The sequence below is a fragment of the Kogia breviceps genome, chromosome 15 (assembly GCF_026419965.1).
Source record: "Kogia breviceps isolate mKogBre1 chromosome 15, mKogBre1 haplotype 1, whole genome shotgun sequence".
Classification (NCBI taxonomy): Eukaryota; Metazoa; Chordata; class Mammalia; order Artiodactyla; family Physeteridae; genus Kogia; species Kogia breviceps.
The window spans coordinates 7,496,825-7,520,349 of record NC_081324.1 but is presented as its reverse complement, the minus strand read 5'-3'; the positions used below and the strand labels follow the sequence as shown (position 1 = coordinate 7,520,349).

General features: G+C 35.3%; 1 protein-coding gene across 4 annotated transcripts in view; it reads left to right on the top strand.

Moving 5' to 3' along the window:
• The window catches only part of DOK6 (docking protein 6), a 407,473-nt gene that overhangs the window by 164,312 nt on the left and 219,636 nt on the right, over positions 1–23,525 (top strand). For all 4 annotated transcript variants that reach the window (XM_059041423.2, XM_067014381.1, XM_067014382.1 and 1 more), the window contains exon 3: positions 7,996–8,110. In XM_059041423.2, the coding sequence (XP_058897406.1) occupies positions 7,996–8,110 (115 nt within the window). The remainder of the gene's footprint in view (positions 1–7,995; positions 8,111–23,525) is intronic.

The window sequence follows — 23,525 nt, the reverse complement described above, 5'->3', positions numbered from 1 at the left end:
CATCCCACCCCTCCATCACCAACAGGGATAAGTTATTAACCGTGCATGAGTCATTCAGGAGAGACTAAGGGAGGCTTGCCACTGGTCTTGATGAATGATTGTGAGCTGACAGGAAGCTGAAGGAACCAGGAACCCCAAGAAGATTATTCTGTGAAAGACTACATAACCTTTCAATAGCATGTTTCTATTCAGGAAAATTGAAAGATTTTGTCTATGGCTGGAACCTAACTTGTGTTCAAAGTTGGTGTAGAGAAAGATGAGATTAGATGTACAGGTAGGGACTGAGTCATTAAAGTTGTCAAGTCCTTGCTAAGCAGTGAGAACTTAATTTTGAGGTGTTATTAAATGGTTTTAAGGCCGTGAGGGGCAGCATCAAATGTCTGGAGTAACAATATTAGTCTATGATCAGTGTGAACAAGATAATGGAAGATGAAGAGTATGACAGCTGATGGAAAAATAATGGAAATATTTAAGATGAGAAGGAGTGAGAGTCTGGATGAGTAGTGAAGTTGTGGAAGGGAAGGAGTAAGAGTGCTCATGAAGTAGACTTTGACAGAGTTTTATGACAGAGCAGGTGTTGTGGGCCTGGGACAAAGCTATCTTTGGAGCAGTGGATCTCAGAGTGGCCCATGAAGACAACACTCTTTCCATCATGGTACTAATATATTACTTGTCATTTTCACTTTGTTTTGGTGCAAAGACAATAATAGGTAAAACTGCAGCACAAATCAAGGCAATGTCTCCAAACAATAGTAGTAGTTATTGTATTCTTTTTTAAAAGATAAAATTTGTATATATTTAAGGTGTACAACATGCTGCTTTGGTATACATATACATAGTAAAATGATGACGAGTCAAGCTAATTCACATATCCATCTCCTCACACAGTTAATATTGTGTGTGTGTGTGTGTGTGTGTGTGTGTGTGTGGTGAGAGCACCTGAAATCTGGTCACAATACAATACATAATACAATATAGTATTATTAGCTATAGTCCATGCTGTACATTAGATCTCTAGACTTAACACCCTACATACCTGCAACTAGGTATCCTTTCACCAATATTTCCCCACTTTCCACACCATTAACTACTATTCTGCTCTGCTTCCATGTATTCAACTTTTTTAGATTCCACAAGTGAGATCATAGTGTTTTACTTTCTCTGTCTGGCTTATTTCACTTAGCATAGTGTCCTCCAGGTTCATGTGTGATTTCACAAATGGCCAGATCTCTTCCTTTTAATGCTGAATAATATTCATATTTTATATGTTATTATGTATATCACAATTTATTCATTGACAGACACTTGCATTGTTTCCATATCTTGGCTATTGTGGATAATGTGGCAATGAACATGGGATCGCAGACATCTCTTTGATGTACTGATTTCATTTCCTTTGGGTATATGCCCAGAAGAGGGATTGATGGATCATGCGGTAGTTCTATTTTTAATTTTTGAGGAGCATCCATACTGTTTTCCATAGTGGCTGTACCAGTTTAGATTTCCACTACCAGTGTACCATGGCTCCCTTTGCTCTACATCCTCTCCAACACTTATCTTTTAACTTTTTGATAACAGCCCTCCTAACAGGTATGAGGTGATATCTCCTTATGGTTTTGATTTGCATTTCCATAATGATTAGTGATGTTGGACATCTTTTTTGTGTTGGTTGGCCATTTGTGTGTCTTCTTTGGAAAAAGATTTATTAGGTCCTTTGCCCGTGTTTTAATTAGGTTATTTGGTTTTGTTTTTAGCTATTGAGTATTGTACATGTATTCCTTATATGTTTGGGATATTAATCTTTTATCAAATATATGGTTTATGAATATTTTCTCCCAATCTGTAGGTTGCCTTTTCATTTCATTGATTGCTTCCTTTGCTGTGCAGAAACTTTTTGAAAAACAGAAGTAGATGAATTACTTCCAAACGCTGGCCTTTTATAAGGCCAGCATCACCTTGATACCAAAGGCAAGCAAAGACAATGAAACCACAAGAAAAGAAAGGTCAATATCTCTGATGAACATAGATGCAAAAATCCACAGTAAAATAGTAGCAAACTGAATTCAACAGCATATCAAAAAGATTATACATAATGACAAAGTGGGATTTATCCCTGGGATGCAAAGTTGGTTTAACATATGCACATCAATCAATGCAATACTTGACATAAAAAAATGAAAGGTAAAAAACACGTGATCATCTCAATGGCTGCAGAAAAAGTATTTGACAAAGTCAAAAATCCATTCATAATTTTTAAAAAAACCTCTCAACAAAATAGGTACAGAAGGAAATTTCCTCAACAAAATAAAGCCCATTTATGAAAGACCCACAGCTAACATCGTAATCAATGGAGGAAAACTGAAAGCTTTTACTCTAAGATCTGGTAAAGACAAGGATGCCAAATCTCACCACTTCTATTCAAAATAGTACTGGAAGTAATAGAAAGAGCAGTAAGATAAGAAAGAGAAATAAAAGGCATCAAAATCAGAAAGGAAGAAGTAAAATTATTGCTTTTTGCAGATGACATGATCCTATATGTGGAAAACCTAAAGACTCCATAAAAAATGTTAGAACTAATAAATGAATTCAGTAAAGCTGTAGGATAAAAAGTCAACATACAAAAATCAGTTGCATTTTTTTATACCAGTGATGATATCTCCAAAAAGGAAATCAAGAAAACTATCCCATTTACAATAGTATCAAAAAAATGAAATACTTAAGAATAAATTTAACTAAGGAAGTAAAAGACCTGTACACTGAAAACTATTACACACTGATGAAAAAAATTGAAGCAGGTATAAATAGAAATATCCTGTGTTCATAGACTGAAAGAATTAATATTGTTAAAATATCAATACTTCCCAAAGCAATATACAATATTCAGTCCATTGCTATCAAAATTCCAAAGGCATTTTTCACAGAATTAGAAAAAACAATTCTAAAATTTGTATCAAACCACAAAAGTCCCTGAACAGCCAAAGCAATCTTGAGAAAGCTTTTGGCATCACACTTCCTCATTTAAAATTATATTACAAAGCTATAGTAATAAAAACAGTATGACAATGGCATAGAAGTAGACAAAGATAACAGTGGAACAGAATAGAGAGCGCAGAAATAATATATATATATATATTTCATCAACTAATTTTCAATAAGAGTGCCAAGGAGAGAAAATGGGAAAGGGGTAGTGTCATCAATAATTGTTGCTGGGAAAACTGGATATGTACATGAAAAAGAATGAAATTGGAACCTTCTCTTACACCGTACACAAAAATCAAGTCAAAATGGATTAAAGACTTAAATGTAAGACCTGAAACAATAAAATTCCTAGGAAAACACATAGGGGAAAATCTCCTTGACATTGGTTTTGACAATTATTTTTTTGGATATGACACCAAAGGCTTAAGCAAAGCAGTAAAAATAAATGGAACTAAAGTCATTGTATTCTTTACCATCGTATATTCACCCAAATAAGCAAATGAACAAACAAAGCATATGTCAATTGTATTTTCATTTTACTTAGGAATCATCTTTTTTTTTTTTTTTTTTTTTTTTTTTGCGGTACACGGGCCTCTCACTGTTGTGGCCTCTCCCGCTGCGGAGCACAGGCTCTGGACGCGCAGGCCCAGCGGCCATGGCCCACGGGCCCAGCCGCTCTGCGGCATGTGGGATCCTCCCGGACCGGGGCACGAACCCGCGTCCCCCGCATCGGCAGGCGGACTCCCAACCACTGCGCCACCAGGGAAGCCCCAGGAATCATCTTGATGAAACACTAAAACTAACTTTATTAAATCTAGACCTTTAAGTACATATTTTTAATACTGTATGTGAAAAAATGGTAAGAACCCATAAAACACATCTGCTACATACTGACATGAAATGATTATGTCCAGGGCGAGCACTTGTGTGATTGTTAAAATTGCAAGCAAACTGGCAAAAAAATTTTCTCACAGAACACCTATTTTAATGAAAGTGTGATTGACAGAAAAATTATGGTTATTCAGACTTGGGTATTTCTCAGGCATTTTCTCAAAAATGAACTAAATGAGCCTGTCTTCAAAGTAAACAATTGACAGTATTTTTTTTTTTTTTTTTTTTTTTTTTGCGGTATGCGGGCCTCTCACTGTTGTGGCCTCTCCCGTTGCGGAGCACAGGCTCCGGACGCGCAGGCCCAGCGGCCATGGCTCACGGGCTTAGCCGCTCCGCGGCATGTGGGATCCTCCCGGACCAGGGCACGAACCCGTGTCTCCTGCATTGGCAGGCGGATTCTCAACCACTGCGCCACCAGGGAAGCCCCGACAGTATTTATTAATAAAGCTAAATTTTAAGTTTTCAGATGAAAATTAAAATTTGGACATCTACTGTGTCTGCATTCTTGAGCTTAACAACTCAAAACTTACAGACTTTTTTTGTGGAAACCAAGGGTGATATTAATGAAGTTTTTATATTGATAATGAAATATGTTGACATTTATAAGATCTTCATAACTCAGTGAACCAGTGTTTTACCCATAATCAGTCAAAGGTGAAAAGAGATCTATGGATTTTAATGCAACAGAGTGTAAGACATGTATGACACTATGTCAGACCCCCCATGGTAATAACCTTTAAAAGAAATATGTCAACTTTGGAGATAGAATTGAAGAATATCTACAGTTGGCTGAAAATGCTCTTAAACTATTCTTCCCTTTTACAACTTCATGTCTGTGTGAGGACTTGTTTTCTGTATATACTTAATCAAAACCATGTATGTATCTGAATTCAGAAGTAGAAATGAGTATCAAGCTGTCTTCTCTTAAGCCAGACATTGAGTTTTGCAAAAATTTAAAAACATTAACACTCTTTGCCTATTTAAGAAATGTTTAAAAAATTTAAAATAGTATTTGTGTTATCATAAAATGGTTTATTATTAGTTTTAAACACATTAATAAATAAATTTTGAATACTTTATAAGTATTAATATTTCTTATTGTGATCATTAATAGATATAACCCACATGAACAAAATAGGGCAGGAGAGTAAAGTTTGGAAGCTGTGTATATACTTTTTTAACTTATGCTTTAAAATCCAGGTTTCTTGTAACATTGATTGGTACAGGTGACCAATCCACAAATTGGTTGAAGAAATACAGACTTTCTTCTTCTGTGTTTGTTTGGCTATCACAGAGTTTATCACTGTTATTTGTAATCTTATCGCCCCAACTATGTTATGAAGTCCTACAGAAAAAGATTATGTGTTTTTTCGTTGAACTCTCTACCTCTGACTCTTATCACTATGAATTCCTTGGGGATTGCTCCTTGAAATAAAAATTAAATAACACCAGGTAGCAAAGTCATCATTTAGGTATGTTTATATTTAGGCTTTACTTCTATCACTTATTAGACCTCAATATTTTAAATTATTGACCGTGACATTTTATTGACTTAGACTTGAACAACCAGAATTATTTTCAAGTAATTTTTCCTTTAATTAAATTCTGTTGATTTCATATTTAAAGTAATTACTTTAATGCTTTATTATTAAACTTTAAAATTTTGTCCTTTTATAGTAATATGAAAAATCAATATTTCAGATATATGGATTTAATTGTTAAATGATATAATACCTTATTGATATATTTTATTGAAATGCTCTAGGATTTCACAATCTTAGTAAAAGTTCATAATTACTCTATGTCACATTGTTAGGTTTTAGACTAATAAAAACATTTTTATTTTAAAACATTTAAAGACATTCTTTTAAAAATTGTCTTCATGTAAGAAAATACAAATAGTTTTGTACTGGATGGTAAAATCATATAGTACTGAGAGTGAAAAGTGAGAACAGGAGATTCAAATATATCTTGACCTAAATTGTTATGATTGTAAATATTTTAAAAATATATTTTAAATTAAAGATACATCAAATTCCAAAGGTATACCAACTCCTTAGAAAATCTTCTATGTATGATTTTGATATCTTCTGGTATGATTTTGTAACATTTTATAATCTAGTATAACACTTGAATTTCCTAACCAAGACAATCTGAGAAGTGGAATTTTATGCTCCTCATGAGTATTTGGCTTTCTGGCATCTCTTCAGTGTGTTAGGACACACACTGAAGTGGGTGGCATCGCACTATTGATCAACAACAAAAAGCCTTGCACTATTGTGGAAACCAGTGTAACAATGTCTGCTTGAAGAGGTTCTCTACACTTCTAAATGTAAATTTTACAGAAGAGCAAACACTTTGAACTACATCATCTGTCAGATTGCCTAAGGCACTGAAGTTAGAAATTCATTAGTGCTTGCTGCATTTTGCTAGGGTATTTATTAATTTGTTCTGTTGATTTTTTGCTATGAGGTGACAAAAAGAAGATGTAATCCACAATATCTGTTCCAATATTCTTTTATATTTGTAAATAAACATATTTGGAAAGACCTTTGAGCAGAATAGTAAATGTTTTTATGATATTGTTTGGTACAACTAGATATTATATATAATGTACATAGCAGCATATCACTTTATGCTCACCTGACATAAATTGCATCAGTTCTTAAGCAACACATAATCTTCATTGCTTTTAGTCTCTATTTAATTTTGATAAGATCATTTGTTTATTTAAAATTAATAACACTTAAAATATTTATTTTTAAAATATCTTTAACTTACTATTTTAGAAAAACATTTGGCTTAAATATTACTTGAGTCAGTTATGAAATCATTTAAAAATTCAAGAGTTTATCATTGAGAACATGCTTTAATGTACTTTAAATATAATATTCAAATCATTGTTCCAAAAAAAATTCTCATCTTTCTCCCCAGAGTATTAGACCTCAGACACTGTAAGATATTAGTGTCTAATTATTCTTTCCTGGAAGAGAAAATGAGTATTTCCAAATAGGTAGGTAAATAGATAGATAGATAGATAGATAGATAGATAGATAGATAGATAGATATAGTATATGTATAATTCACAAATAAATACATATAGGTGTTTATATATATATATGAAGCAAATCATTTTTAGTTTATTTAACTTAAAATCACTTATCTTACCCATTTTAATTTTGCATGTTAATCTTAAATGAGATAATGACAAGGAGAGAGAAAAAAACAAATATGAAGAAAAGCTATATTAAAATGAATTTTCCTGCAATGTAGAATGTAGACAGTAGACTATAAATTCATTGTGACAAAGAACAAAAGGGCCCCTATGGACAGCTACACGGCAACACTGAGTGATAAGCATGTTATTTTATGAGGCTAGAAGTCTATATCACTAATGATTTTAAAAGGAAATATGACAAAAAAACATAAAGCTCTTTAACAAGTAACCACATAGTTTTATTTTACAGATATTATGTGTCATCAGTACAATTTTTAGGCATGAATTGGTCATTTAAACTATTTTTATATTAGTATATCCTAATCAACATCAGAAGTATCATCTTCACAAATGGAGGATGAAAATTTTTTAAATATATATCTGTTTATCCTTTTTCACTTAGAACACTAGTTAGTGATTGATAGTGCTTCTAGGATGGCATTGTTTATCATAAATGGAATTAAATCATTTCCCTTTACCAAAATCCTTCATTTTCAGTTAAAATGTGTGATAAAGTGAAAGCATTGAACATTGATCAAGTCAAAACTGGTACCCTTGTTAAAGACAAGGTAAATACCCAGTTTCTGCCCACTCTAGCCATCCTCTCCCACCTATGGTTAGGGAGGACTGAGAAACACTTGGTAAGCTCACAATCCAAAGGCACAGCCTCACTAAAGACTGATACCTAATGACAGGACTGGGGAACACATCCCTTCGCCCACACCTGACCACCACATGACTAAAGGCCTATTTATAGCAGTTCCTTTTACCCAGTACATCATACCTGGCTACCAAGTAAAACTAGCCATTGGAAAGTGGCTTAAGACAGTAATAACTGACGATTTTGTGTAAGCACTGATATATATAGCATGTACTGTACACTAAGTTAAAAATATTTTTCTTTCAAGGTAACTGAACTGCACAACATCAAAAATATAACCAGGCTGCCTCGAGAGACAAAGAAGCATGCAGTGGCAATTATCTTTCATGATGAAACGTCAAAGACATTTGCCTGTGAGTCAGGTAAGCAATTATAGCCTTGTCTCCAGCTTGAAGACATGGAGTTGCTTCTGAGACAATAGCCCAAATGGATTAAGATCTACCACTGAATAGGATGGCTTATTGTGATGAGAATGTGCTGTGGAAGGCTTTAGTAAGAAGCTCAGTGTATCTATTTCTACAGATGTTTTGGGTGCTTGTTTATTATGTGTCAGGCTTTTGCTCCCAGGTGGTCTGAGGACTCTTGAGGTTTCCTTTCAAGCTCGGAGAATTAAATAAACAATGCCGGTGAGAAGCTGTTAGGGCAAGCGCATGCTTTGTGTTCTGGTCCTTGCTGAGTGTGCAGCTGGAGGCAGTTGGTAGCACGATAGCAGTGCTGCTGTGCAAGAGTGTGGCACGGCACAGCCGCGGTCCCCAAACATTTCAAAACAGAACTTTGAGTGACTGGTTGCCTTCATGGATTCTCAGTATTACAGTGAAATACCTTTCAGATTGAATTTTAGCATCCCAGTTCATAAAACACTCTGACATTATTGAGACACAAGGCAGGTTATTGTTGGAACTTGCAGTGTTTTTGATTTTGGAATCCCTGTGCTGTGTAATATATTAGTTGGCTTATTATAGTTTTTTTAAGATTTTGCTCAGGGAAATGGTGTATTCATTTTATAATGGATGGAAGCAAAAAGCACTAAGGGTTTGAAAGATGTGAATTTCAAATAATAGATGAGTCTTTAGGAGAAGCTTTGTTGAGTAATTTTTAAAAGGGAGTAAAGTTTCTGTATTTATGGTTAAAGTTTATAGGTATATTTATTACTGGGTTATGTTATTCAAAAACATAAAGTCACTTTGCCTAAATCAATTTCTCATACCTCCTCACCTACACTTATCTTAGCTTTGCTAAATTGAATTAGAATGTATCAAAGTGTTCCTCTTTCCTTGAATGACTATTCCTTTTATGTACCTTTCTTCACTAGTCATCTGACCTCATTTCATCATTAAAAATTGTCTTTTTGGTGGTTGCATAGATGTCTGTTAACTGGTAATATAAATCCCCATGTGGTAATAGAATCCACCCCAAACTTGCTGGTATCATATATTAATATCCAAAAGTATCTGTGCCTTATTGTTCATTGTCTTACAACTGCACAACCTCACTTTTCTCTGAGCTCTTAAATAATGTTGCATATTAAAACTAACAACAACCAGAGGAGGACCTTCAAGATGGCAGAAGAGTAAGATGTGGAGATCACCTTCCTGCCCACAAATACATCAGAAATACATCTACATGTGGAACAACTCCTACAGAAGACCTACTGAACACTGACAGAAAATCTTAGACTTCCCAAAAGCCGTGTGGCTGACAGGGTCTTGGTGCTCTGGCCGGGGGTCAGGCCTGAGCCTCTGAGGTGCGAGAGCCAAGTTCAGGACATTGGCCCCACATAATATCAAATGGTGAGAGCTCTCCCAGAGATCTCTATCGCAATGCTAAGACCCAGCTCCACTCAATGACCAGCAAGCTAAATATGTCACACACACACAAAAGAAAACTACAGGCCAATATCACTGATGATCATAGATGCAAAAATCCTGAACAAAATATTAGCAGACAGAATCCAACAGCACATTAAAAGGATCATACACCATGATCAAGTGGGGTTTGTCCCAAATATGCCAGGAGTCTTCAATATATGCAAATTAGTGTGATACACCACATTAGCAAATTGAAGGATAAAAAATATCTGATAATCTCAATAGATGCAGACAAAGCTTTTGACAAAATTCAACACTGATTTATGAAAAGAACCCTCCAGAAAGTAGGCATAGAGGGAACTTATCTCAACATAATAAGGGCCATATTTGACAAACCCACAGCCAACATCGTTCTCAGTAGTGAAAAACTGAAACCATTTCGACTAATATCAGGAACAAGACAAGGTTTTCCACTCTCACCGCTATTATTCAATATAGTTCTGGAAGTTTTAGCCACAGCAATCAAAGAAGAAAAAGAAATAAAAGGAATCCAAATTGGTAAAGAGGTAAATCTGTCACTGTTTGCAGATGACATGATACTATACATAGAGAATCCTAAAGATGCTACCAGAAAACTACTAGAGCTAATCAATGAATTTGGTAAAGTAGCAGGATACAAGTAAATGAACAGAAATCTCTTGCATTCCTATACACTAATGATGAAAAATCTGAAAGAGAAATTAAGGAAACACTCCCATTCACCATTGCAACAAAAAGAATAAAAGGAGAGAAAAGACCTGTATGCAGAAAAGTATAAGACACTGATGAAAGAAATTAAAGATGATGCAGACAGATGGAGAGATATACCATGTTCTTAGATTCGAAGAATCAACATTGTGAAAATGACTATACTACTCAAAGCAATCTACACATTCAACGCAATCCCTATCAAATTACCAATGGCATTTTTCACAGAATGAGAACTAAAAATGTCACAATTTGTATGGAAACAGAAAAGACCCTGAATAGCCAAAGCAATCTTGAGAAAGAAAAACGGAGCTGGAGGAATCAGGCTCCAAGACTTCAGACTATATTACAAAGCTACAGTAATCAAGATAGTATTCTACTGGCACAAAAACAGGACTATAGATCAATGGAACAGGATAGAAAGCCCAGAGATAAATCCATGCACCTATGGTCATCTTATTTTTGATAAGGGAGGCAAGAATATACAATGGAGAAAAGACAGCCTCTTCAATAAGTGGTGCTGGGAAAACTGGACAGCTACATATAAAAGAATGAAATTAGAACACTTCCTCACACCATACCCCAAAATAAACTCAAAATGGATGAAAGACCTTAATGTAAGGCCAGACAGTATAAAACTCTTAGAGGAAAACATAGGAAGAACTGTCTATTACATAAATCACAGCAAGATCCTTTTTGATCCACCTCCTAGAGAAATGGAAATAAAAACAAAAATAAACTAATGGGACCTAATGAAACATAAAAGCTTTTGCACAACAAAGTAAACCATAAACAAGATGAAAAGACAACCTTCAGAGTGGGAGAAAATATTTGTAAATGAAGCCACTGACCAGGATTAATCTCCAAACTATACAAGCAGCTCATGCAGCTCAATATCAGAAAAACAAATAACCCAATCCAAAAATGGAAGAAGATCTAAATAGACATTTCTCCAAAGTGGATATACAGATTGGCAACCAACACATTAAGAGATGCTCAACATCACTAATCATTAGAGAAATGCAAATCAAACCTACAATTAAGTAGCACCTCACACCAGTAGGAATGGCCATCATCAAAAAATCTACATATAATAAATGCTGGAGAGGGTGTGGAGAAAAAGGAACCCTCTTGCAATTTTGGTGGGAATGTGAATTGATACAGTCACTGTGGAGAACAGTAAGAAGGTTCCTTAAAAACTAAACGTAGAACTACCATACAACCCAACAATCCCACTACTGGGCATATACCCTGAGAAAACCATAATTGAAAAAGAGCCATGTACCAGAATGTTCACTGCAGCTCTATTTATAATACCCAGGACACGGAAGCAACCTAAGTGTCCATCAACAGATGAATGGATAAAGAAGATGTGGCACATATATACAATGGAATATTACTCAGCCATAAAAAGAAATGAAATTGAGTTATTTGTAGTGAGGTGGATGGACCTATAGTCTGTTATAGAGAGTGAAGTAAGTCAGAAAGAGAAAAACAAATACCATATGCTAACACATATATATGGAATGTAAAAAAAAAATAATGGTTCTGAAGAACCTAGTGGCAGACAGGAATAAAAACACAGACGTAGTGAATGAACTTGAGGACATGGGGAGGGGGAAGTGTAAGCTGAGACGAAGTCAGAGAGTGACATTGACTTATATACACTACCAAATGTAAAATAGATGGTGGGAAGCACCCACATAGCACAGGAGATCAGCTCGGTTCTTTGTGACCACCTAGTGGGGTGGAATAGGGAGGGTGGGAGAGAGATGCGAGAGGGAGGGGATATGGAGATATTTGTATACATATAGCTGATTTACTTTGTTATACAGCAGAAACTAACACAACATTTTTAAGCAATTATACTGCAATAAAGATGTTTAAAAAAACAAAAAGACAAAACTAACAACAACCAGAAAATTGGCTTTCCAAAACAGATAAAAGAGCATTTTCTTTATTGTTTGTATGTTTCAATTTTCAGTGTTGTTTTACAATTTTTATTTGTACTGACTTGTGTTGTGGGTACATAGGCAATACCAGAGTGTCTTATTTCGGATAAGAATGATATTGAATTATGTTTCTACATAATTCTGAAATTTAGACTCACAGTTGTAACCCACAGGTCTGAAATTGGAAGCTTTTATTTTCTTTTTTGGCAGTGGTGGTAGTTTCATGGGTTCATGTAAGATTTTTGAGAAATGAAAGTCTCTTCTTTAAAAGAAAATGGCCTTAAATTTCAATGGAAGAATATCCTGACAGCGAGACTGAGGCAAAATCTAAGTGTAAAAATGAAGAACGCTTTTTTCTGCATTTCTTGCAGAGTTTTCAACTAGTTTAAATTATGATTAATTTGAAAGTATTATTTATATTTAAACCATTTTTTAATGTGTAGATGTAACAGTCTGCTTTTAGATGGTAGTGAAAGTGTTTAAGAAGCCATGGCACAATTTTTTTTTAATTGTCTTAACATCGTGGCATGCCAATGGGAAAAAAGGAAGTACTTAAAAACAAGGAATTTGAGTATTTTTTCTTGCAAATTATGTTTTTCAGGTAGATATTAAGATGGAATAGTCTATATCTTTTAATAAAATGACAAAATTACATGGAAAACAGACTCAACTGAAAAGCAGTCAGATGTGAAAACTAAAATAACAAGATTAAAAGGAGCTCTCACATTTACTTCTAATGAAAATGAAGATTAAAATGTACTCTCATAATGGCTAGTGAGAATGAGAATTGTTTCAATTATTTCTTTCAAGAAAACTGACAACTGCCATTATAAACATGCATACCCTTGACTCAGTGAACCTTCTTGGGAACATATCCCGTGTATTATACATTATGTGTAATGACAACAAAATTAGAAACAAGTGAATGCCTATCAGGAAAATCATTGAATAAATTATGGTATATCCTTATCATGAAATATTATGCAATCAATAGGAAGAATTCTAATTAACCCAGTTAACTTGAAGACATTTCTAAGAAGTGTAATTCTTCAAGCAAAACAACAAGCAGAGAAGTATGTAGTGAATAATCCCATTTTGTAAAAGAAAAAATTGAAAGAGTGTGTGTTTTAACAGGCATTACCTGGGGCGAGGAGGAGGTGATAACAAGGTAGATAGAAAGGAAGATGGGTAAAAAAAAGGCAAGCAAAAAGGAAAAGTAAGAAAATAAAATGAACAGAAGAAAATACCCAGTATATATAAAATATCCCATTTATATGAAATTATGCATATGTGAACATTCCCATGAATGTATCCAAGTTTGTAAAAAGTTAATCATCAGGGAAATGCAAATTAAACCATAATGAGGTATCACTGTGCACCTATATGAATGGCTGAAATTTAAAAATATAATAGTGATACCACTAAATGTTTGAGAGGTTGCAGGGAAACTGGCTCACTCATATGTTGCTGGTGGGAATGTAAAGTGGTCCAGCCACTGTGGAAAGTGGGTGGCAGCTTCTTATAAAACTAAATATGTAATTATTACACAATCCAGCAATTGCACTCTTGGATATTTATCTCAGGGAAAAAAAAAGAAAACTTATGTTCACACACACATATACACCTGTACAAAAATATTCATAATAGTCAAAAACTGGAAAGAGCCCAGAGGTCCTTCAACAAACTGTGGTATACTCATACCATGAACTACTCCTCAGCAGTAAAAAGGAACAAATGTTTGATATATGCAGCAGCCTGGGTGAATCTCAAGTGAATTAGGCCCAGTGAAAAAAAGCCAATCCCAAAAGATTATATACTTTGTGATTTCATTTATACAACATCTGTGAAATGACACATTTTACAAATGGAGGACAGTTTAGTTGCCAGAGGTTAGGGTAGGGGTTTGGGGGTGTGGAGACAGGGAGTGTATAGTCATAAAAGGGTAACACGAACTTGTATTGGACCTGAGCAGTTATCTTGATTGTGGTGGTGCACACACAAATCCACAAGGTGATAAACTGTGTAGAATTTAACACACACACATACACACACACACAAATAAGTACGAGTAAAACTGAGGAAATCTGAATAAAATCAGTGGATTTCCAATGTCAGTATCCTGGTTGTGATGTTGTACTATAATTTTTCAAAATATTAACATTGGGGTCAGAGAGAAGAAAGTGGTCAAAATATACACAGGATCTCTCTGTAGTATTTCTTATTATTACAAGTGAATCTACAATTATCTCAGTAAAACTTGCAATAAAATATTAGCTCTATATCAGTTATCTGTAAGGTCAACTATGATGTATTTTTAAGTTAAAAGACAGAAAGAATTGCAGAAATAAAAAGTGGTATAGTCTAACATGCTAAAAAGAAACTGACAGCAATAACAACAAACAATAAAAATAATCCTAAATGTGTACCTGTGTACCTTGTGTATGATTCATGAGTACAGAGACACATATGCACACGTACATATGTGTGTGTCTTGCTCCTTCCTAACGTGTAGACCTTGTATGAGCTCCCCCTGCCTAGTATGCCCCCCGCAAACTTCAACCAACCATCTCTACATTTCCTTCCATCCTCAGTGTAGGATCTCATGCTTCCTGCCCCTCATCTTAGTACCTCTGCTCCATTCCCCTATAGCACTGGAACTTGGACTTCATGTACCTTCTTCAAAACCTCTCTGCTCTGTAGGATTTTAAGCTCAATGAAGACATAACCCTGGTGTCTTTCTCCTCCTGGAATTACCAACACCACAGTGCTAATAAAAATTTGTTGAATTAATGAATGAGTAAAGTTTATACTGAAGTTTTGTTATAATCATATGTTTATCATCTTCCTTTTTCAAAGAGATCATTGTTTTTCAAAACAAGTTTGGGAGACTAATTTGACTGCCCAATAGGAAAAATTATTTAAATTGCCAAATAGCAGGTTGCTCTGTGTTGTGATGGGGAGTGGGGGGTGGTGATCAGTGTGCTGTGTCTGTGTGTGCAAATCACCATGGCCCACCAGGTCTGCTTTAACAACTATGAATAAAACATTCTTGAATACAAATGAACATTTCTGCACTCTGCCATTTCTTGAAAAGAGAGCCCATGTTGATTTTTTTTTTTTTTTTGAGTATGTTCAGTGCCTAGTGAATAAAGGAACAGATGGCTTAGATGTTGGAAACCCAGAGGATGGGTAATAGATTCTGTTACCTTCATTAATGAAAAAAGAAAAGGAAAGGAAGAGCTCAGCTATGTCTGTCTTTGTCAGTATATGAAATCTGAAAAGTTATCTCCAAATAATTCAGGGCAAGTAATATTTAAAGTCTGAACGACCTGGTTAATTTCCTAAATAATTATTTGAAGCATTGAATTTATTCTGTAATATAATGTACTTATTTCTATAGTTTTTCCCATTTGAAATTTGTAATGGAATATTCATGAATAAATTGCCCCACATTAAAAATGAAAACTATTTGGGCAAAACCCAAATCGCAGTATATCCATAAACTTATTAAATTTTTAAAAAGTTTTGCATAAGTGTTACTTTGTACCTGAAATACCTGGATATTAGTTAATCACGTTTCAGTTTATTCACATTGTATTTCCCAAATCCTATATCTTTGGATTTGTTTTTTGTTTTTTTAGAAATTTAATGTAATGTCTGAAACATTTATATTAACATATTTGCATACAAATACCCAAAGGAAATTTAGTATTAGTTGTTTTGTTTGTTTGTTTGTTTACACTGCATGTTCTTATTAGTCATCAATTTTATACACATCAGTGTACACGTGTCAATCCCAATTGCCCAATTCAGCACACCACCACCCCCACTCCATGGTTTTCCCCCCTTGGTGCCCATACATTTGTTCTCTACATCTTTGTCTCAACTTCTGCCCTGCAAACCTGTTCATCTGTACCATTTTTCTAGGTTCCACATACCTGCGTTAATATACGATATTTGGTTTTCTCTTTCTGACTTACTTCACTCTGTATGACAGTCTCTAGATCCATCCATGTCTCAACAAATGACTCAGTTTCATTCCGTTTTATGGCTAAGTAATATTCCATTATATATATGTACCACAACTTCTTTACCCATTCATCTGTCGATGGGCATTTAGGTTGCTTCCATGACCTGGCTATTGTAAACAGTTCTTCAGTGAACATTGGGGTGCATTGAATTATGGTTTTCTCTGGGTATGTGCCCAGTAGTGGGATTGCTGGATCATATGGTAATTCTATTTTTAGTTTTTTAAGGAACCTCCATACTGTTCTCCATAGTGGCTGTATCAATTTACATTCCCACCAACAGTGAAAGAGGGTTCCCTTTTCTCCACACCCTCTCCAGCAATTGTTGTTTGTAGATTTTTCTGATGATGCCCATTCTAACTGGTATGAGGTGATATCTCACTGTAGTTTTGATTTGCATTTCTCTAATAATTAGTGATGTCGAGCACTTTTTCATGTGCTTCCTGGCCATCTGTATGTCTTCTTTAGAGAAATGGCTACTTAGGTCTTCTGCCCATTTTTGGATTGGGTTGTTTGTTTTTTTAATATTGAGCTGCATGAGCTGTTTATATATTTTGGAGATTAAATCTTTATCAGTTGATTCACTTGCAAATATTTTCTCCCATTCTGAGAGTTGTCTTTTCATCTTGTTTATGGTTTCCTTTGCTGTGCAAAAGCTTTGAAGTTTCATTAGGTCCCATTTGTTTATTTTTGTTTTTATTTCCATAACTCTAGGAGATGGATCAAATACATATCTTGCTGTGATTTATGTCAAAGAGTGGTCTTCCTAAGTTTTCCTCTAAGAGTTTTATAGTGTCCAATCTTACATTTAGGTCTCGAATCCATGTTGAGTTTATTTTTGTGTATAGTGTTAGGAAGTGTTCTAATTTCATTCTTTTAGATGTAGCTGTCCAGTTTTCCCAGCACCACTTATAGAATAGACTGTCTTTTTTCCATTGTATATCCTTGCCTCCTTTGTCATAGATTAGTTAACCATAGGTGGGTAGGTTTATCTCTGGACTTTCTCTCTTATTCCATTGATCTATAGTTCTGTTTTTGTGCCAGTACCATATTGTCTTGATTACTGTAGCTTTGTAATATAGTCTGAAATCAGGAAGTCTGATTCCTCCAGCTCCGTTTTTTTCCCTCAAGACTGCTTTGGCTATTTGGGGTCTTTTGTGTTTCCATACAAATTTTGAGATGATTTGTTATAGTTCTGTAAAAAATGCCATTGGTTATTTGATAGGGATTGCCTTGAATCTGTAGATTGCTTTGGGTAATATAGTCATTTTCATAATATTGATTCTTCCAATCCAAGAACATGGTATATCTCTCCATCTGTTGGCATCTTCTTTAGTTTCTTTCATCAGTGCCTTATAGTTTTCTGCATACAGGTCTTTTGTATCCCTATGTAGGTTTATTCCTAGGTATTTTACTCTTTTTGTTGCAGTAGTAAATGGGAGTGTTTCCATAATTTCTCTTTCAGATTTTTCATCATTAGTGTATAGAAATGCAAGAGATTTCTGTGCATTAATTGTGTATCCTGCAACTTTACCAAATTCATTTATTAGCTCTAGTAGTTTTCTGGTGGCATCTTTAGGATTCTCTATGTATAGTATCATGTCATCTGCAAACAGTGACAGTTTTACTTCTTCTTTTCCAATTTGTATTCCTTTTACTTCTTTTTTTTTCTCTGATTTCCATGGCTAGGACTTCCAAAACTATGGTGAATAATAGTGGTAAGAGTGGATATCCTTGTCTTGCTCCTGATCTTAGAGGAAATGCTTTCAGTTTTACACCATTGAGAATGTTTGCTGTGGGTTTGTCATATATGGCCTCTATTATGTTGAGGTAGTTTCCCTTTATGCCCACTTTCTAGAGAGTTTTTATCGTAAATTGGTGTTGACTTTTGTCAAAAGCTTTTTCTGCATCTATTGAGATGATCATATGGTTTTTATTCTTCAATTTGTTAATATGGTGTATCAGATTGATTGATTTGCATATATTGAAGAATTCTTGAATCTCTGGGATAAATCTCACTTCATCATGGTGTATGATCCCTTTATTGTGTTGTTTGATTCTGTTTGCTAGTATTTTGTTGAGGATTTTTGCATCTATATTCATCAGTGATATTGGTCTGTAATTTTCTTTTTTTGTAGTATCTTTGGTTTTGGTATCAGGGTGATAGTGGCCTCATAGAGTGAGTTTGGGAGTGTTCCTTCCTCTGCAATTTTTTTGGAAGACTTTGAGAAGGATGGGTTTTAGCTCTTCTCTAAATGTTTGATAGAATTCACCTGTGAAGCCATCTGGTCCTGGACTTTTGTTTGTTGGAAGATTTTTAATCACAGTTTCAACTTCACTACTTGTGATTGGTCTGTTCATATTTTCTGTTTCTTCCCGGTTCCGTCTTGGAAGGTTATACCTTTCTAAGAATTTGTCCATTTCTTCCAGGTTGTCCATTTTATTGGCATAGAGTTTTGTGTAGTAGTCTCTTAGGATGCTTTGTATTTCTGCGGTGTCTGTTGTAACTTCTCCTTTTTCATTTTTAATTTTATTGATTTGAGTCCTCTCCCTCTTTTTCCTGATGAGCCTAGCTAACAGTTTATCAATTTTATCTTCTCAAAGAACCAGCTTTTAGTTTTATTGATCTTTGCTATTGTTTTCTTTGTTTCTATTTCATTTATTTCTGATCTCATCTTTATGATTTCTTTCCTTCTTCTAACTTTGGGTTTTGTTTGTACTTCTTTCTCTAGTTCCTTTAGGTGTAAGGCTAGATTGTTTACTTGAGATTTTTTCTTGTTTCTTGAGGTAGGCTTGTATAGCTATAAACTTTCCTCTTAGAACTGCTTTTGCTGCATCCCATAGGTTTTGGATCATCATGTTTTCATTGTCATTTGCCTCTAGGTATTTTGTGATTTCCTCTTTGATTTCCTCAGTGATATCTTGGTTATTTAGTAACGTATTGTTTAGCCTCCATGTGTTTGTGGTTTTTACATTTTTTTCCCTGTAATTCATTTCTAATCTCATAACGTTGTGGTCAGAAAAGGTGCTTGATATGATTTCAATTTTTTTAAATTTACTGAAGCTTGATTTGTGACCCAAGATGTGATCTATCCTGGAGAATGCTCCGTGTGCACTTGAGAAGAAAGTGTAATCTGCTGTTTTTGAATGGAATGTCCTATAAGCATCAATTAAATCTATTGGTCTATTGTGTCATTTAAAACTTGTGTTTCCTTATTAATTTTCTGTTTGGATGATCTGTCCATTGGTGTAAGTGTGGTGTTCAAGTCCCCCACTATTATTGTGTTACTGTTGATTTCCTCTTTTATAGCTGTTAGCAGTTGCCTTATGTATTGATGTGCTCCTATGTTGGGTGCATATATATTTATAATTTTTATATCTTCTTCTTGGATTGATCCCTTGATCATTACATAGTATCCTTCCTTGTCTCTTGTAACATTCTTTATTTTAAAGTCTATTTTATCTGATATGAGCATAGCTACTTCAGCTTTCTTTTGATCTCCATTTGCATGGAATATCTTTTTCCATCCCCTCACTTTCAGTCTGTATGTGTCCCTAGGTCTGAAGTGGGTCTCTTGTAGACAGCATATCTATGGGTCTTGTTTTTGTATCCATTCAGCAAGCCTGTGTCTTTTAGTTGTATCATTTAATCCATTCACATTTAAAGTAATTATCGATATGTATGTTCCTATGACCATTTTCTTAATTGTTTTGGATTTGTTTCTGTAGATCTTTTTCTTTCTTCTGTTTCCCACTTAGAGATGTTCCTTTAGCATTTGTTGTAGAGCTAGTTTGGTGGTGCTGAATTCTCTTAGCCTTTGCTGGTTTGTAACTCTTTTGATATTTCCATGGAATATGAAAGAGATCCTTGCTGGGTAGAGTAATCTTGGTTGTAGGTTCTTCTCTTTCATCACTTTAACTATATCATGCCACTCCCTTCCTGCTTGTAGAATTTCTGCTGAGAAATCAGCTGTTAACCTTGTGGGAGTTCCCTTGTATGTTATTTATTCGTTTTTCCCTTGCTGCTTTCAATAATTTTTCTTTGTCTTTAATTTTTGTCAGTTTGATTACTGTGTGTCTCGGTGTGTTTCTCCTTGGGTTTATCCTGTATGGAACTTGCTGTGCTTCCTGGACTTTGGTGGCTATTTCCTTTCCTATGTTAGGGAAGTTTTCGACTATAATCTCTTCAAATATTTTCTCTGGTCCTTTATCTCTCTCTTCTCCTTCTAGGACCCCTATAATGCGAATATTGTTGTGTTTAATGTTGTCTCAGAGGTCTCTTAGGCTGTCTTCATTTCTTTTCATTCTTTTTTCTTTTTTCTGTTCCGGAGCAGTGAATTCCACCATTCTGTCTTCCAAGTCAATTATCCGTTCTTCTGCCTCAGTTATTCTGCTCTTGATTCCTTCTAGTGTAGTTTTCATTTCAGTTATTGTATTTTTCATGTTTGTTTGTTCTTTAATTCTTCTTGGTCTTTGTTAAACATTTCTTGCATCTTCTTGATCTTTGCCTCCATTGTTTTTCCCAGGTCCTGGATCATCTTCACTATCATTATTCTGAATTCTTTTTCTGTAAGGTTGCCTATCTCCACTTCATTTAGTTGTTTTTCTGGTGTTTTATCTTGTTCCTTCATCTGGTACATAGCCCTCTGCCTTTTCATCTTGTCTATCTTTCTGTGAATGTGGTTTTTGTTCCACAGGCTGCAGGATTGTAGTTCTTGCTTCTGCTGTCTGCCCTCTGGTGAATGAGGCTATCTGAGAGGCTTGATGGGAGGGACTGGTCATGGGTAGAGCTGAAGGTTGCTCTGATGGGCAGAGCTCAATAAAACTTTAATCCACTTGACTATTGATGGGTGGTGCTGGGTTCCCTCCCTGTTGTTTATTTGGCCTGAGGCAACCTAACACTGGAACCTACCTGGTCTTTTCGGTGGGGCTAATGAAAGACTCTGGGAGGGCTCACACCAATGATTACTTCCCAGAACTCTGCTGCCAGTGTCCTTGTCCCCGCGGTGAGCCACAGCCACCCCCTGCCTCTGCAGGAGACCCTCCAACACTAGCAGGTAGGTCTGGTTCAGTCTCCCCTGGGGTCACTGCTCCTTCCTCTGGGTCCCGATGCACACACTACTTTGTGTGTGCCCTCCAAGAGTGGAGTCTCTGTTTCCCCCAGTCCAGTCGAAGTACTGCAATCAATTCCCACTAGCCTTCACAGTCTGATTCTCTAGGAATTCCTCCTCCCGTTGCCGGACCCCCAGGTTGGGAAGCCTTATGTGGGGCTCAGAACCTTCATTCCAGTGGGTGGACTTCTGTGGTATGATTGTTCTCCAGTGTGTGAGTCACCCACCCAGCAGTTTTGGCATTTGATTTTACTGTGATTGTGCCCCTCTTACTGTCTCATTGTGGCTTCTCCTTTGTCTTTGGATGTGGGGTATCTTTTTTGGTGAGTTCCACTGTCTTCCTGTCGATCATTGTCCAGCAGCTATTTGTGAATCTGGTGTTCTCACAAGAGGGAGTGAGAGCATGTCCTTCTACTCCGTCATCTTTGTTCCTAATCTTTTTTCTTAATATAGTTTCTCAAATATGCCATGCCATTTACTGTTTCATTCCTTTGCATGTTGTGTTTCCTCTGCCTGGAATTGAGCTAAGATGAGACTCCCTCAATTTCCTCCTCCCTCCCATTCTTTGGAGGATTTCTATATCTTCGTTTGTAAGAGAATATTGTTTTTTAATATAACCTCTTTTCCTGGTAATTGTTTATATTAGTAAGATATATTTTTAATCTTAAATTTTATTACTGATTGTTTTATGAAAGTATTTTTTTTCCAGAAGATTTTCTATGTTTTCTGTTTCTCAGGTTTCCTATAATCTTTTCCTACCACAAATACGTCCAAAAAAGATGCAATGAGAAATCATTCTTGAATTTAGATTGAAAGGTAATAGGCATACATTTAAGCCTTTTTAGATTAGCATTTTTATTATATATACAATTGTAAAACCTGTGTTGGCTCCCACCCATGGCCTAGAACCTTTAAATATTAGAAATGAACTGGTTAAGCATCTGTGTTAAATCGTTAAGACATGCTGGACTAGGAACCTGTTCTTGGACTTAGGTGAATAGAACCTACTGTAAAGTATCATTACTATTCATTAATTTTATAATAAAATACATGTAATTTCACCAAAAGTGATTTTTATTTGATTTTTAAAAATCCTCTTTCCTGATTAAGAAATCCTTTGAACCATGTGGATTATTTAATTTTGGAAGGGCTGAACTTCTGCTTAAGAATGAAGGAAAGTCCACTCATAAAGATTCTATACTCCAAGTATGCCGTGCAGATTATAGAACTTTTCAAGTTTGTAGTATTAAAGTTAATTCGATAAAACTAAGCTAGTGAAACAACTAACAACTTCTAATGATTTTTCAGTTCATAATCAAATGTGACTTTAAAATGTTAAAATATAGTTTGTATAACTCAAAATAACAGCTGGCATATATCCCGTATGAAGGAGGAAATCAATTTTATTACATTTAAGAAGTCAAATTAAAGTGTGACATTAGAAAAAATATTCACTGCAGCTGCTCAGATACACGGTCTGTGGATAAACATACTCCTTCAGTTTCAAGTGATGTCAGCCCAGCACTTTTATGAGCAGTCCATTTACTTTCGGGATAATGGGAGACTTTTCTGTTTATTGATTGTTCAATACAAAAGAAAACTTGAATGAGGTTGTAACAACTTATATTTCTAGCTGACTCAGTCACTGTGGGATAGAATTGCCAGTTTATAACCATCTGGTTCTTAGCTATCCTGCTATGAGATTTGGAAGAAATCATTAAGAAACAGGAGCTAGTGGGCTTATGTGATCTGAAATGTGTTGGAATTTTGAAGTTATTTCTTTAGAGAAAGTGAAATGCTGTGTAGCAGTGACAGTGTAATGAGACTTTGAATTTTTAATGCTCCTCTCAGACTCACATTGAATAAAAATACCCAACCTGCATTTGCACCCTCTCATGGCAAGACTAATTAGTTTGGTAAAATTTGGGCATGGTTTTATTAGGTGGGTATGATAATAAATCAGAGCCAGAACTGATCTGAGCAAAATTTTATGACTTATTACTTTACAGTCTCCAGGTTCTGATGTGTACTGGCGGTAAGTGGAGTTGTCTGGTAGGTTTAGTCCAGAGCAGTCCCTACCTAGGCACCAAAATCGTGGCCGAGGTGAGTTGATGCCATTTAGGATGAATGG